This window comes from Pristiophorus japonicus, chromosome 1 (genome assembly GCF_044704955.1).
Source record: "Pristiophorus japonicus isolate sPriJap1 chromosome 1, sPriJap1.hap1, whole genome shotgun sequence".
NCBI classification, from domain to species: Eukaryota; Metazoa; Chordata; class Chondrichthyes; family Pristiophoridae; genus Pristiophorus; species Pristiophorus japonicus.
The window spans coordinates 389,087,294-389,103,713 of record NC_091977.1 but is presented as its reverse complement, the minus strand read 5'-3'; the positions used below and the strand labels follow the sequence as shown (position 1 = coordinate 389,103,713).

The window sequence follows — 16,420 nt, the reverse complement described above, 5'->3', positions numbered from 1 at the left end:
GGTGGCAGCCATCAATATATTTTCCTCCCTAAAACTGCTGAAAGGCTGCTTGCAAAACCATTGTTCAACAGTACAGCTGTGAAAAGATTTTTTAATCACTCCAGTAATGGTTGAAATTTCAGACACAGTTTGTGGCAATTCCCTGCATGTGAACTCAGTCACTTGCTGGTTTGTCAAGTCCTGCAGATAACTGACTCTTTTCTACAGACTTGAGTTAAGTCATGTGCAAATTCTGATGTAAATACCAGAATTTCTGAGAGTTTGCCCTTATTAGCCCATCATTTGCATACATCCATCACATTGAAGATATGCATATCTGCCAATTGCCTCTGCTTGTGATATTTAATGTAACCCTGGCATATCTTCTTTATGCCCCAATTTCTGGCTTCCCACACTCGAACAAGATCACTCCCCCCGCCCCTCCCCCCCCCCCCCCCCCCCCGCACCACCCTACCCTCCAATAATTGAGTTTTAGGCCTTTATTTTAATTTCTTTTAAGAAATGTAATATTTAAGCTCAAAAAAAATCAAACCTATTGTAAATTTGCGAACAATTCTCTCAACTGGGTCCACCTTCTTGGCATTTCCAAGGCTCAACACTATGGGCTGAAAATTCCGGCCTTGCCAGATCTGTATGAAGAGCACACGGCCAGGCCTCATAAAAGCCGGTTTTCGGGGCGCAATGCGCATGCACTGAAAACCGGCTTTTCCGATCCGTCAAGATTTCTCCGTATAGATCCTCTGCATCCCTACAGGAAGGACATTCACATGGGAGAGATTGGGCTATTTGCCCAGCTCTTGCCCAGTGAATGTCCATCAAACTTTTATGCCTGGTAAAAGCAGGCGCATAGCTTACTTTTACCAGCCTAAGAGTTTCAAAACATATAAAAATTCAATTTAATCATTCATTTTTATATTAAAAACCCTGTCCATTATTTTCAACACTATTAAAACACATTGAGAAAAATTCCAAAATATATATTTTTTTCTAAAACATTTAATTACATTTAATTTCAATTAATTTTAAATATGTGAGATTTTATTTATTTATTATGTTGTGTTTTGGTGTTTTAAGGTTTTTTCTCGTTGATAGTAATGGGAGTCCATACTAACAGAGCTCCCATTTTTATCAATGAGAATGCTGCATAGTGATTGGTAGTCCAGGCCACATGACTCGAGCTTGTACGTACATACGGTACGTGCCCGAAAGGCATCTTCTCATGCGCTGCAGATGACACAAAGATTAGTGGGAAAGCAGGTTGTGTAGAGGACACAGAGAGGCTGCAAAGAGATTTAGATAGGTTTAGAATGGGCTAAAGTTTGGCAGATGGAATACAATGTCGGAAAATGTGAGGTCATCCACCTTGGAAAAAAAAAACAGTAAAAGGGAATATTATTTGAATGGGGAGAAATTACAACATGCTATGATGCAGAGGGACCTGGGGGTCCTTGTGCATGAATCCCAAAAAGTTAGTTTGCAGATGCAGCAGGTAATCAGGAAGGCAAATGGAATGTTGGCCTTCATTGCGAGAGGGATGGACTACAAAAGCAGGGAGGTCCTGCTGCAACTGTACAGGGTATTGGTGAGGCCGCACCTGGAGTACTGCATGCAGTTTTGGTCACCTTACTTAAGGAAGGATATACTAGCTTTGGAGGGGGTACAGAGACGATTCACTAGGTTGATACCGGAGATGAGGGGGTTAGCTTATGGTGATAGATTGAGTAGACTGGGTCTTTACTCGTTGGAGTTCAGAAGGATGAGGGGGGATCTTATAGAAACATTTAAAATAATGAAAGGGATGGACAGGATAGAGGCAGAGAGGTTGTTTATACTGGTCGGGGAGACTAGAACTAAGGGGCACAGCCTCAAAATACGGGGGAGCCAATTTAAAACCGAGTTGAGAAGGAATTTCTTCTCCCAGAGGGTTGTGAATCTGTGGAATTATCTGCCCAAGGAAGCAGTTGAGGCTAGCTCATTGAATGTATTCAAAACACAGATCGATAGATTTTTAACCAATAAGGGAATTAAAGGTTACGGGGAGAGGGCGGGTAAGTGGAGCTGAGTCCACGGCCAGATCAGCCATGATCTTGTTGAATGGCGGAGCAGGCTCGAGGGGCTAAATGGCCTCCTGGTTCTTATGTTCTTATGACTCTAGGCCTCCGACTGGAATCTCTATGTTCCTCCGGGACCAACAGGTACTTTCGTAGATTTTTTCGGGTCGGAGGCGTTCGTATGAAGGAAGCCTCCAACTGCAATTTTATCCCCAATAACATGATATCGGGGAAATTTTAACTCTACTGGCCCACTAGAAACTAGACAGGTTGACAGTTAAAATGCCCCGGGTTACTTTCTGTCCTGGACCTGCCCGTATCCCACTGTCTGCAATTTTGACACAGGATTTTAGATGGATGGTTAATCCGCTTGGCCAAAGGCAGCGGGGTCCTCATTAACATATACAGATCAGAGTCTGATGACATCATTGGGCTATGGCTGCAATTTTAACACTGGCCTGAGCGGTGAAGGCACTGAACGGCAGCTTTCCCGCCAGATAAAGTCAAATGAGAAGAGGATTTGGGCCCAAAAGAGGCCATTTAAGGCAAGTTGTATGTTAACTTTACTTGTGTGGCGAGGAGGAGCAGCAATGTTCCTCTGTGCCTCACAAAGAAAGTTTAGAGCTCCCATGCCCTGGACTCCGTGCCCCCCACCCCACCCCCCTTCCTTCCTGTGAGACTTTCCCCGAATCACCCTTCCTGTATGCTGGCAGGTGGCTATTGTCTGCCCAATTTTTGCAGGCCGCCAGCCACTTCCTATCTGTTCTGCTTGAGACATGGGTTGGGGTATTAGTCGCCGAGAGCATGAAGAAAACAAGCGCAGGCAGCAGAAGGAGCATGCGGCAAACCAGTCCCACCCACCCTTTCCCTCAACGACTGTCTGTCCCACCTGGGACAGGGACTGTGGTTCTCGTATTGGACTGTTCAGTCACCTAAGAACTCACTTTTAGAGTGGAAGCAAGTCTTCCTCGATTTCGAGGGACTCTCTATGATGATGAATGAGGCCTGGGAGTTAAAATTCTATCTATCCTCTAGTCCATTCCCCTTATATTTTTAATGTATGATGTGATTGTGGAGCCTGAACCTGGAGTATTATTTTAATGTTTATTCATTCAACAGCTTCAGTGTGACTTTGAACAGAGGATAGCAAGAATGCAAAAACCTTTAATATACCTTTTACTATTATTTTGAAATTAGACTCATCCATATTGTAAATAAAAACAAGAAAAAAACACAATGAGCATCCTTTGCTTGGACTAAAGATGATGTGACATTATTTATTCGAAGAATTGCAAAAAATCAGTAGTTAATGGCTGAGTAGAGTTATGAAGCTAAGTTTTGTGGGCAGCTACTGCCTCTCTGTGGTTGTAGAAGTTATCTGATGTTTAAACTGCTGTTAATAAATATATTCAAACATTATTTTATTCCTGGTCAGCTTTTTCATTCTATTGAATTTGTAAAAGTCAATTCTATTTCCAGACAAAGTTTGCTACAGAGATAATGAGGTGATATCTAAACTTACAGACCTTAAAACACTTTTGACATTTTTGCAACAGTAGATATTATAACTGTACGTGAGTTGATGTCAGTTAAGAGCAGACTTCGGCTTGGTTGTCTACAGTAGTAGCACAATATCCCGAGCAGAAAATTTAAAATCCTTCCTACATTTTCTACATATTACTACACCTTAGGAGTTGATTATAGCTAATCTTTTGTTTTGTTTTCCTTAGATACCAATCAGATAAATATGTAGAACTGCTAGACAGAACAGAAAGTTCTCCATATCATTGTCGGACAAAATCTATTCTTTCCAAACCGCTGCAACAACACAAAAGTAAATTATACATAGTTAACTTTGGGTGCAATAAAGTAGCAATTGGGTTGCTGGACTAGTAATCAGGAGACGTAACAATCACAGAAAATATGAGTTCAAATATGAGAATTTGAATTCAGTTTAAAATTAAAAACCAAAATAGTGACCACAAAACTGTTGGATTGTCGTAAAAACCCAATTCCTTCACTAATATCCTTTAGCAAAGGAAACCTGCTGTCCTATATGTTACCACACCGACACGGTTGATTCTGAACTGCCCTCTGACGTGACCTAGCAAGCCATTCAGTTGTGTCATACCAATGCTAAGCAGCATTGTGGGAACACCTTCACCCCATGGAGTGCAGCAGTTCAAAAAGGCAATTAGAGGTGGACAATAAATGCCAGCTTTACCAATGACACCCACACCCTGAGAATTAAAAATATTACGGTCAAGGTAAGTGTTGAGAAATAGCTGGCTCTTCAGTCACTGCTTGAAAAAACCTTAAAGCAACAGGAAATCAGCACAAATGTACTATCTCCTTTCACATCTACACATGGACAGTAAAGGTGGCTGACCTCTTGTCACCAGAATTATCACAGTATTCCAGGCTCCACGTGAAGCAGCCCACAGAAGAGGAGTGCGGGATTCACTGTCAATCATATTCATGTCTGACCCCTATCATTAAAAAAATGAAAATTACTTACACATAATTTAAGAATCATTTACTTGCTTAAAAATTTATTCATTTACATATTAGTTCTAGTTAAGAAAGGAAAAGAAAGGAAAGGAAAAGAAAGGAAAGGAAAAGAAAAGAAAGGAAAAGAAAAGAAAGGAAAGGAAAAGAAAGGAAAGGAAAAGAAAGGAAAAGAAAGGAAAAGAAAAGAAAGAAAGAAAGAAAGAAAGAAAGGAAAAGAAAGGAAAAGAAAGGAAAAGAAAGGAAAAGAAAAGAAAAGAAAAGAAAGAAAGAAAGAAAGAAAGAAAGAAAGAAAGAAAGAAAGAAAGAAAGAAAGAAAGAAAGAAAGAAAGAAAGAAAGAAAGAAAGAAAGAAAGAAAGAAAGAAAGAAAGAAAGAAAGAAAGAAAGAAAGAAAGAAAGAAAGAAAGAAAGAAAGAAAGAAAGAAAGAAAGAAAGAAAGAAAGAAAGAAAGAAAGAAAGAAAGAAAGAAAGAAAGAAAGGTAACTGAGTACTGTAGACAGTGAGTAAGTGTGACCTTAGCTTCTTTAATTAAACTCCAGAGTGCTGGTACAGCATGGGAGGCCTGCTTATGTACGGTATGATACAGGTTGCCGAGGGTTACATACATAACATCACTCCCTCCCAAAATCAAAAGTACACTTATTTACAGGGTGAGACGATCTGGGGCTTGTCGATTGTCTCGGTACAAATGCAGGTGTGGGTGAGTTGGTTGGTTCTTCACTGGACTGCTGTGCAGTTGGCCTTGCCAGGCTGCTGTGGATGGTGAGTTGAGCTTCGTGGTCAACCGTGATATCGGTTGCCACTTGTGTGTGTGTTGGAGGGTCGAAGTTGGTGGTGTCTTCTTCGGGTTGCTCGTGGCTGTTTGTGAATCGCAGTTTGATTTGGTCCAAATGCTTTCTGCAAGTTAGTCCATTGGCAAGTTTGACCTGAAAGACCTTCTTTGGCTATGACAGTGCCAGCAAGCCATTTGGGACCATGTCCATGGTTGAGTACAAACACAGGGTCATTGACTTCAATATCACGTGACAAGTTTGCGTGATCATGGTACATGCTTTGTTGATGCCGCCTGCCCTCGACATGATCATGGAGATCAGGGTGGACAAGAGAGAGCCTTGTTTTGAGCGCCCTTTTCATGAGCAGCTCGGCTGGGGGAACCCCGGTGAGCGAGTGGGGTCTGGTGCAGTAGCTGAGCAGGATTCGGGACAGGCGGGTCTGCAGGGAGCCTTCCGATGCACGTTTAAAGCTTTGATGGTTTGGACTGCCCGTTCTGCCTGGCCGTCGGATGTGGGCTTGAACGGAGCAGATGTGACGTGCTCGATTTCATTGCGGGTCATGAATTCCTTGAATTCAGCACTGATGAAGCACGGCCCATTCTCACTGACAAGGACATCAGGCAGGCTGTGCGTGGCAAACATGACTCGTCGGCTTTCGATGGTGGCAGTGGATGTGCTTACAGACATTATTACACATTCAATCCATTTTGAATAAGCATCCACAACAACCAAAACATTTTGCCTAGAAATGGGCCCGCAAAGTCAACGTAGATCCTAGACCACAGTTTGGAGGGCCATGACCACAAACTTAGCGATGCCTCTCTGGGTGCATTGCTCAGTTGAGAGCGTGTGTTGCATTGGCGCATGCATGACTCTAAGTCTGAGTCAATGCCGGGCCACCACACATGGGATCTGGTTATAGCTTTCATTACTATGCCTGGGTGGGTACTGTGTAGGTGGCATACGAAGGTTTCCCTGCCTTTCTTAGGCAAAACCACGTGATTACCCCACAAAAGACAGTCCGCTAGTATGGATATTTCGTCTTTGCGCCGTTGCAACGGCTTGATCTCTTCATCCATCTCTGCTGGGACGCTGGACCAGCTCCCATGGAGGATACCGTTTTTTTTACCAGGGACAGTAAAGGATCCTGACTGGTCCAGGTCTTGATGGCCTCCATCTTGGCGTTGGTGGGTCTGATGCCGTCTGCTGCGATTCTTCTCCCTAAGAACTCGATCTCTGGCACCAGGAAAACACACTTCAAGCATTTCAACCTGAGTCCCATGCGATCTGCCGACATAGAACCTCTTCCAGGTTCTGCAAGTGTTCGATGGTGTCCCGACCTGTGACCAGTATGTCGTCCTGGAAAACCACGGTGCGCGGAACTGACTTTAGCAGGCTCTCCATGTTTCTTGGAAAATTGCCGCGGCCAATCGAATCTCAAAGGGCATCTATTGTAGATGAACAGATCTTTGTGCGTATTGATGCAGGTGAGGCCTTTCAAAGATTCCTCCAGCTCCTGCGTCAGGTCAGGTCCAACTTGGTGAATGTCTTTCCTCCAGCCAGGGTCGCAAATAGGTCGGTCTGCCTTGGGTAGTGGGCACTGGTCCTGTAGCGAAAAACGGTTAATTGTTACTTTATAGTCCCCACAAATTCTGACCGTGTCATCGCCTTTGAGAACCAGAACAATCGGACTGGCCCACTCATCGAACTTCACCGGCGCGTTGATGTCTTCTCGTTGCAGCCTGTCCAGCTCGATCTCCACTTTCTCTCGCATCATATATGGCACCGCACATGCCTTGTGGTGGATGGGTTGTGTACCGGGAACCAAGTGGATCTGCACCTTCACCCCTGAGAAACTTCCAATGCCTGGCTCAAACAACAACGGGAACTTGCTCAAAACCTGGGCACATGAGGCGTAGTCGACGGACGGGAGCGCTCGGATGTCATCCCAGTTCCAGCGGATTTTTCCCAGCCAGCTTCTGCCGAACATTGTAGGGCCATCTCCTGGTACAATCCATAGTGGGAGTTTGTGCACTGCTCCATCATAGGAGACATTTACTTCTGCGCTGCCAATAACAGGGATCAGCTCTTTGGTGTAAGTTCTTAGCTTGATATAAATGGGGCTAAGCTTGGGCCTGTGTGCCTTGTTGCACCACGGCCTGTCATAGGCCTTTTTGCTCATGATAGACTGACTTGTACCTGTATCCAGTTCCATGGATACTGGAATTCCGTTCAGTTCAACTTTTAACATGATCGGTGGATATTTCATGGTGAAGGTGTGTACCCCGTACAGTTCTGCCTCCTCGGTTCGCATCTCTAGTTCAGCCTGATCCACCATGGATCGATCTTCCTCTGCAATGTGGTGGTTTGCAGGGTTTGCAGCTCATCTGCACATTCACTGGAGGTGTCCCATTGTTCCACAGCCTTTGCACGCATAGTGCTTGAAGTGGCATTGATGAGCTCGATGATCACCTCCGCAACGCCAACAAGATATTAACTGCCTCGCATTAATGATTGATGGCAGACTCTGGGTCATCTGAGGTTGTGCAGCTGCCAGCGTGTATGTTCTGCCATATGCATCCCTGCCTGAAAACGACGATACTTTGTGTACAGTACTAGACGAAACCTCTTTATGCTGCGAAATTTGTTTGGTGTTATCGCTGGTGGACATAAATGCCTGGGCTATCGTTATGGCTTTGCTCAGGTTCGGTGTTTCATCAGTCAATAGTTTGCGAAGGATAACCTCATGGCCAATGCCAAGCACAAAAAAGTCTCTTAGCATTTCCTCAAGGTATCCATCGAATTCGCAATGTCCTGCAAGGCACCTCAGTTCGGCGACGTAGCTCGCCACTTCCTGGCCTTGAGACTGTTGACATGTGTAGAATTGACACCTTGCCATCAAAACGCTTTCTTTCGGATTTAGTTGCTCCCGGACCAGCGTACACAGTTCTTCATAGGATTTGATTGTTGGTTTCACCAGAGCTAGAAGATTCTTCATGAGGCCATAGGTTGTTGCCCCACAGACGGTATGAAGGATCGCCCTTCGTTTGGCAGCATTTTCGTCCCCTTCCAGCTCGCTGGCCATGAAGTATTGGTCGAGTCACTCCACGAAGGCTTCCCAATCATCCCCTTTTGAGAATTTCTCCAGGATACCAACAGTTCTTTGTATTTTTGCGTGGTTGTTCATTATCTCATCGCCAATTGTTATGCTCATAATAAAGTAATGCAACTGAGTACTGTAGACAATGAGTAAGTGTGCTGGTACAGCATGAGAGGCCTGCTGATATACAGTGCTCCCAAGGGATGCCGGGATCACACACACATGCGCACGCGCACACGCACACACACACGCACATGCACACACACGTGAGATAGATCCTGTTCTCATCTAATCCTCATACACCTGCATATTCAGTTAAGGGGTTGGATTGTGAAACTCTGACCAATTTCTGCTCCCTGTTCTAGGGGAATAGAGGCTAATTGTAATACCACTACCATCTCTACATCTGACATCAGCAAAGACTAGAGATTAATTATTGGTCCTTCCCAGTCTTTATCACTGGGCTACTCATTGGATAAACATGATCAGATATTGAGGAAACTTCTTAAAAGTTATTTTGTTCCTTTGATCATTTTCATCTAGCATGGAGTTAGTAAAATTTAACATTTGTAACTGTTTAGAAGAGTTGTGTGACAATACCTGTTCAATTAAGTATTCCACTAGTTCTGCATGGTCATACGTTGCAGCCCTGTATATAAAAATTACACATTAAAAATTACCACCACCAATAGAGATTACATTACTTTACCGGAATCACAGTCAACAAAGTGAAATCCGTTCAGTTTCAAATGAATCTTCTCTTACTTGTGCAATGGTGTTTGTTTAATGTCATCCAGAAGGTGAAGTATATCATTTTCTCCCTTGTATTTGGACAGCATGAGCTTGACTACCTCAACTGCCCCCTGCAGGCACGCAAAGTGAAGCGCGGTAGAGTTAGCCTTCTGTCAATTTTAAACAAAAAACAAGCATATTCATTCAGAGTGACTCCAATACTAGTAAACTATAAAGTTTAATAGATTTAAGCCTAGAAATTATTGTTTGAAATAATAGTGGCCTTTCATTTAGTCGGTGAATTTCCTCACCGTCTATGGCATATTTATGATGCTGGAACGGAGTAGGATCAATTTCCAATGAGGAAACTTGGGTGGAAGTGATTTCCGCTGCCTGTGCACCTGGGAACAGTAAAGGCACAGGGAACAGTAAGGGCACCTTTAAATCGCTTCCCCCCTCCCCCACCACTGAATTTCCTCAATCTTCTGGGCCCTTCCCATGATCTGTACACCAAACCCCCTCAGGGCTCATTTACATACAGCTTCTGTCACCCAATAGCACTGCAGATACGAGTTCCCTGCTTTGTGCCCCTACTGCAACCAGATAGAAGGGGCACGGCGCCTGATGCAGGTGCAGGTGAGAGGCTTGCGAGCTTTGAAGAGTCACAAAACTTTGTTTACTAATTACTAGCTTCTGAAAACATATATTCATTGCTTTTATTTTGCTTTGCCCTTACTGAGACTGCACTTCATTTTGATTGACTGTTACTGTCTTACTCCACTCAAAGATTTTCGCCACCCAATCCTCCCCCTGCAGTCACATCAACTCAGAAGAAGTTATGGATTTCCCCATGAGGATACCTCTCTTAGCTATTAATTTTATGGAGGAGGGAGAGCAGCAGCATTTGGTGAGGAGAGTCAGGCAGCATGGCAAAAGACTGCAGCCCACAAGATATTACCACCCCGCCCCAAAGAATCAACAGGCAGGAATGGTCCTATGAGGACTTCTCTGAGGAGCTGTGTGTCAGAAAGGTTCACTTTCCAAACGTACCAGTGGTCATCTCTGTAACCTTCTGAATGAAGATCTGAAGCTATGCTCATCTGCTAACACTGCTCTCTATATGTGACTAGGAATGTCACCACTGTCCTCAAGTTTTTAACTCAGGCTCATTCCAATCACCCACAGGGGATCTCTGCAACATAAGACAGGAAGCAATAAGGGCACCCGGGAACAGTAAGGGCACCTGGGAACAATAAGGGCTCCCGGGAACAGTAAGTGTACTGGGAACAGTAAGGATACCGGGAACAGTAAGTGTACTGGGAACAGTAAGGGTACTGGGAACAGTAAGGACACCGGGGAACAGTAAGGACACCGGGAAGAGTAAGGGTACCGGGAAGAGTAAGGGTACCGGGAACAGTAAGGGTACCGGGAACAGTAAAGGTACCGGGAACAGTAAAGGTACCGGGAATAGTAAGGGCACCCGGGAACAGTAAGGGTACCGGGAACAGTAAGGGCACCCGGGAACAGTAAGGGTACCGGGAACAGTAAGGGTACCGGGAACAGTAAGGGTAACCGGAACTGTAAGGGTACCGGGAACAGTAAGGGCACAGGGAACAGTAAGGGCACCGGGAACAGTAAGGGCACCGGGAACAGTAAAGACACCGGGAACAGTAAGGGTACCGGGAACAGTAAGGGTAACTGGAACAGTAAGGGTAACTGGAACAGTAAGGGTACTGGGAACAGTAAGGGCACACGGGAACAGTAAGGGTACTGGGAACAGTAAGGACACCGGGAACAGTAAGGGTAACCGGAACAGTAAGGGCAACGGGAACAGTAAGGACACCGGGAACAGTAAGGGCACCGGAAACAGTAAGGACACCGGGAACAGTAAGGACACCGGGAACAGTAAGGGTAACCGGAACAGTAAGGGTACTGTGAACAGTAAGGGTAACCGGAACAGTAAGGGCACAGGGAACAGTAGGACTGGCTGGGAGAGGAAGCGGCTGGCAAACGGAGGGCGCATCTACTGACCAGCTGCGGATCCAAGATGTATGCGCTGATGAAAGACCTGCTCGCACCCGAGAAGCCGGCGCACAAGTCCTTTGAAGAGCTCAGCACTCTGATCGGTGAGCACCTCAAACCGTCGAGCAGTATACACATGGCCCGGCACCAGTTCTATACACATCGGCATCGGGAGGGACAAAGCATATCGGACTTTGTTGCGAACCTTCGGCGTTTGGCCAGCCTCTGTAAGTTCACAGACGCTTGCAGCGGGGAGATGTTAAGGGATTTCTTCATTGAGGGCATTGGTCATGCCGGGATTTTCAGGAAGCTTATTGAGACCAAGGACTTGACTTTGGAAAGGGCAACGCTGATAGCTCAGACCTTCATGGCAGGGGAAGAGGAGACCAAGATAATTTACCCGCGCAGCCCTGGTTCCAACGTGGCGATGGACCAGGGAGTTAACATTGTAAACAAGACACAGAACCCCGTAGGCAGGCAAGGGCAATTCGACACCGCCCAGGCAGCAACAGGCTCTAGGGTGAGCCAGCAACAGAGACAATGGCAGGAGGATCGGCAATTCACGCCATCACAAGGGACAATGCGTCCTGGGATGGGACCATTGACACTCAGCAACAGAGTGCTCAGGAGTAATCAAAGAGACAATCAGAGAGGAATGCCTGGTAACAGTTCCTTTGTTCACAACAATCTCAGCTCATGCTGGAGGTGCGGTGGGAGACATGCTGCGAAAACCTGTAGGTTTCAACAATTTATCTGCAGAAACTGTAACTTCAGTGGACATCTGGCCAGAATGTGCAGAAAGCCCGTAGCGAGGCTAGTTTACGAGACAGAGGAACCAGACGAAGGGTCTGCAAGGCAGGGTGATGCTTGGGGCAAAGCTATGGATGCTGAAGTCCAGCGGGTTCATGTGGCAGACATCCACAGCTCGTACACCAAAACGCCACCTATGATGATGAAAGTTCTATTAAACGGCATTCCCGTAGACATGGAGCTGGACACAGGAGCCAGCCAGTCACTTATGAGTGCCCAACAATTTGAAAAACTATAGCCACTCAAAGCCAACAGGCCCAAACTGGAACGCATTGACACGCAGTTACGGACATACACCAGAGAGATCATCCCAGTACTAAGCAGTGCAAAGTTGGTGGTCACACACAATTGATCGGAGAACTGGCTGCCAGTCTAGATTGTCCCGGGGAATGGTCCCGCACTCTTGAGGAGGAACTGGCTAGCCGAGATGAACTGGAAATGGGGGGATGTGCACGCCATTTCATCTGTGGAGCGAAGTTCATGCTCACAGGTCCTACAGAAATTCGAGCCACTTTTTCAACCAGGTGTTGGGACCTTTAAGGGCACCAAAGTAATGATACGCATCACCCCAGAAGCCAGACCAGTGCACCACAAAGCCAGAGCCGTGCGGTATGTGATGCGTGAGAGAATTGAGAGTGAGTTGGACAGGCTGCTAAGAGAGGGCATAATTTTGCCTGTTGAATTCAGTGACTGGGCAAGCCCCATCGTTCCTGTCCTTAAAGCGGATGGCTCAGTCAGGATTTGTGGCGAACTACAAGGCCACCATCAACCGAGTGTCACTACAGGACCAATACCCGCTTCCGAGAGCGGAGGATCTTTTTGCCACGCTGGCAGGTGGCAAGCTGTTCACCAAGTTGGACCTCACTTCAGCCGACATGACTCAGGAACTGGCTGAAGAATCCAAGCTTCTGACCACCATCACTACGCACAAGGGGCTATTTGTTTACAACAGGTGTCCGTTTGGCATTCGTTCAGTGGCAGCTATCTTCCAGAGGAACATGGAAAGCTTGCTTAAATCCATTCCTGGAACAATCGTATTCCAAGATGACATCCTTATCACGAGTCGAAACACCGAGGAACACCTCCACAACCTGGAGGAGGTGCTACACCGACTGGATCGGGTAGGCTTGCGACTAAAGAAGTCCAAGTATGTGTTTTTGGCCCCAGAGGTCGAGTTTTTGGGCAGGAGGGTTGCCGTAGACGGAATCCGGCCTACCGAATCCAAAACGGAGGTGATCCGTCGTGTGCCCAGGCCCGGCAACACATCGGAGTTGCGGTCATTTCTGGGACTGTTGAACTACTTCGGGAACTTTCTGCCGAACTTAAGCACATTGTTGGAGTCGCTGCATGTGCTCCTGCGTAAGGGTTGTGAATGGTTTTGGGGAGACTGTCAAGAACGGGCTTTCAATCGGGCACATAATCTGCTTTGTTCTAACAAGCTGTTGACCTTGTACAACCCCTGTAACAAACTGGTTTTAACGTGTGATGCATCATCCTATGGGGTTGGGTGCGTGTTGCAGCAGAATAATGATGAGTGGCAACTCCAACCTTATGCCTCCAGGTCGCTCTCCCAGGGAGAACGGGGATATGGGATGGTTGAAAAGGAAGCACTCGCATGTGTCTACGGAGTGAAAAAGATGCACCAGTACCTTTTCGGCAGAAGGTTCGAGTTAGAAACGGATCACAAACCATTAACATCCCTGTTGTCCGACAGCAAGGCTGTCAATGCCAATGCGTCAGCTCGCATACAGCGGTGGGCCCTCACGCTGGCTACGAATGACTACACCATACAGCACCGGCCAGGCACCGAAAATTGCGCTAACGAGCTCAACAGGCTCCCACTGGCCACCACCGAGGGGGCGTCGGAACAAAGCGCGGAGATGGTCATGGCCATTGAGGCTTTCGACACCGCAGGCTCCCCCATCACAGCCCGCCAGATCAAAATCTGGACCAACAGAGATCCCCGACTATCCCTGATAAAGAAATGTGTCCTGACTGGGGATTGGGTGCCCGCACACGGAGCGTGTCCCGAGGGGGTCAGGCCATTTCACAGACGGATGGATGAGCTCTCCATCCAAGCCGACTGCCTGCTATGGGGCAGCCGGGTAGTCATGCCCCAGAAAGGAAGGGAAGCATTCATCAGGGAACTCCGCAGCGAGCATCGTGCTAATGAAGGCCATTGCCCAGTCACATGTATGGCGGCCGGGAATTGACTCAGACCTGGAACACTGGGTTCGCAGGTGCACGACGTGTTCTCAGCTGGGAAATGCCCCAAGGGAGGCCCCACTCAGCCCGTGGCCCTGGCCCACCAGGCCATGGTCACGTATTCACGTAGACTACGCAGGCCCGTTCATGGGAAAAATGTTCCTGATTGTTGTCGATGCATACTCGAAATGGATCAAGTGCATCATATTGAATTTGTGCATGACATCCACCACCGTGAAAAGTCTGCGTACGATCTTTGCGACCCACGGCTTGCCGGACATCCTGGTTAGCGATAATGGCCCGTGTTTCACTAGCTATGAAGTCCAGCAGTTTATGTCGGGTAATGGTATCAAACACATCAGGACAGCACCGTTCAAGCCGGCTTCCAATGGCCAGGTGGAACGTGCAGTTCAAATCATAAAACAGGGCATGCTCCGGATTCAAGGACCCTCCCTTCAGTACCGCCTATCGCGCCTCCTGCTGGCCTATAAGTCCTGCCCACATTCACTCACGGGAGTCCCACCCGCGGAACTACTCATGAAACGCACACTTAAAATGCAGTTGTCCCTCATTCACCCAGACCTGTCAGACATTGTTGAGGGCAAGCACCAGTCCAAAATCAAGTGCCATGATCGTAATTCAGTGGGGAGATGCATAGAAATTGATGACCCTATATTTGTTCTCAATCATGCTTTGGGACCTAAGTGGCTTGAGGGTACTGTAATTGGCAAAGAGGGAATAGGGTCATAGTGGTCAGACTTAACAATGGGCAGATATGCCGCAAACATCTGGACCAAATAAAGAAAAGGTTCAGCATGGACACTGAGGAACCTGAGGAAGATCATGAGACGTCACCCACACTACTGCCAGTGAACGAGCAACAAGGACATTCACCAGTATGCACAGACCCGGTGGCCAGCCTGGACAGGCCGGAATCACCTCAGGCGACAGAGACGCATGCCAAGGCCCAACCACCAGAGCCCCAACTGTGGCGCTCCACGAGAGAGCGTCGACCGCTTGAAAGACTCAATCTTTGACCCAAAGACATTGGGGGGAGGTGATGTCATGTTTGTAACCTTCACATAACTGTAACCTTTATGTAACAACACTGTACACTGTATACACCTGAGTAATGCACACCTTGACCACAGGGGGTGAACTTGTGGGAGACACCCCTCGCCTGGTCATCCAGGTATATAAAGGGAGGTCCCACGCAGGGTCATCACTTCTTGGTCCTGGGAATAAAGGTTCAGGTCACGTAGTGACCTTGTCTGCAGTACGTGCCTCGTGTGATTCTATAGTAAAGTGTAAGGACACTACAGCTACAACCTCTGATATTCCATGATTCCCACAGGAATCTTGAATCATTCTTCATCGAATGATATTTATTGCTTCACGATCGACCTCACCTCAAATAGAACTTCCCCATTTTTATTAAAATTGCCTTCGAGAGGCTTAATTTTCTCTTTCATGTGAAGTACTTCTCCCCAACAACCTTTAACATTATGGCCCCAAGTTTCCACACGCGGCAAAACAGGCGCCCCTCCGAGCTGGGCGCCTGTTTTTCGCGCCGAAAATGGCGCCTGAAAAAAAACGCGCTATTCTTGAGCGCTTTGCAGCTCGATGTGTGCTTGGCGCAGCGCCCAGGGGGCGGAGCCTACCACTCGCGCCGATTTTGTAAGTAGGAGGGAGCGGGTACTATTTAAATGAGTTTTTTTAGTACCGGCAACCCTGCGCGTGCGCGTTGGAGCGTTCGCGCACGCGCAGTGTGAAGGAAACATTGGCACTCGGCCATTTTTGTAGTTCTTTGCAGCTGTTCATTTTTTATCATTTTTTAATAAAACCACATTGCCATCAGCACATCAGCACTGAGGCTTCTTGCAGCAGTGAGAAGGCTGCAGGAAGCCTCAGAAGTTGAGGCAGCCGTTTCCCGACGGGCCCGACCGACGGCAGGGGGGCCTCCCCCCACCCTGCCGTCGGGAATGGCTGCCTCAACTTCTGAGGCTTCCTGCAGCCTTCCCTCCCCCCCCCCCCGCCGGCGGGAACGGCTGCTGCCGTCGGTCGGTCGGCCGGGCCCTCACTGCGTTCCCCCCCCCCGCGGGAACGGCTGCTGCCGTCGGTCGATCGGTCGGGCCCTCACTGCGTTCCCCCCCCCCGCGGGAACGGCTGTTGCCGTCGGTCGATCGGTCGGGCCCTCACTGCGTTCCCCCCGCGGGAA

General features: G+C 47.4%; 1 protein-coding gene across 1 annotated transcript in view; it reads right to left on the bottom strand.

The window, feature by feature from the left end:
- trpa1b (transient receptor potential cation channel, subfamily A, member 1b) overlaps positions 1–16,420 on the bottom strand; it is a 165,934-nt gene that overhangs the window by 82,082 nt on the left and 67,432 nt on the right. Inside the window, exons 7-9 of the mRNA XM_070884159.1 lie at positions 9,199–9,335; positions 9,034–9,082; positions 4,441–4,540 (exon numbers count right to left, since the gene is read on the bottom strand). Coding sequence (XP_070740260.1) covers positions 4,441–4,540; positions 9,034–9,082; positions 9,199–9,335 — 286 coding nt within the window. The remainder of the gene's footprint in view (positions 1–4,440; positions 4,541–9,033; positions 9,083–9,198; positions 9,336–16,420) is intronic.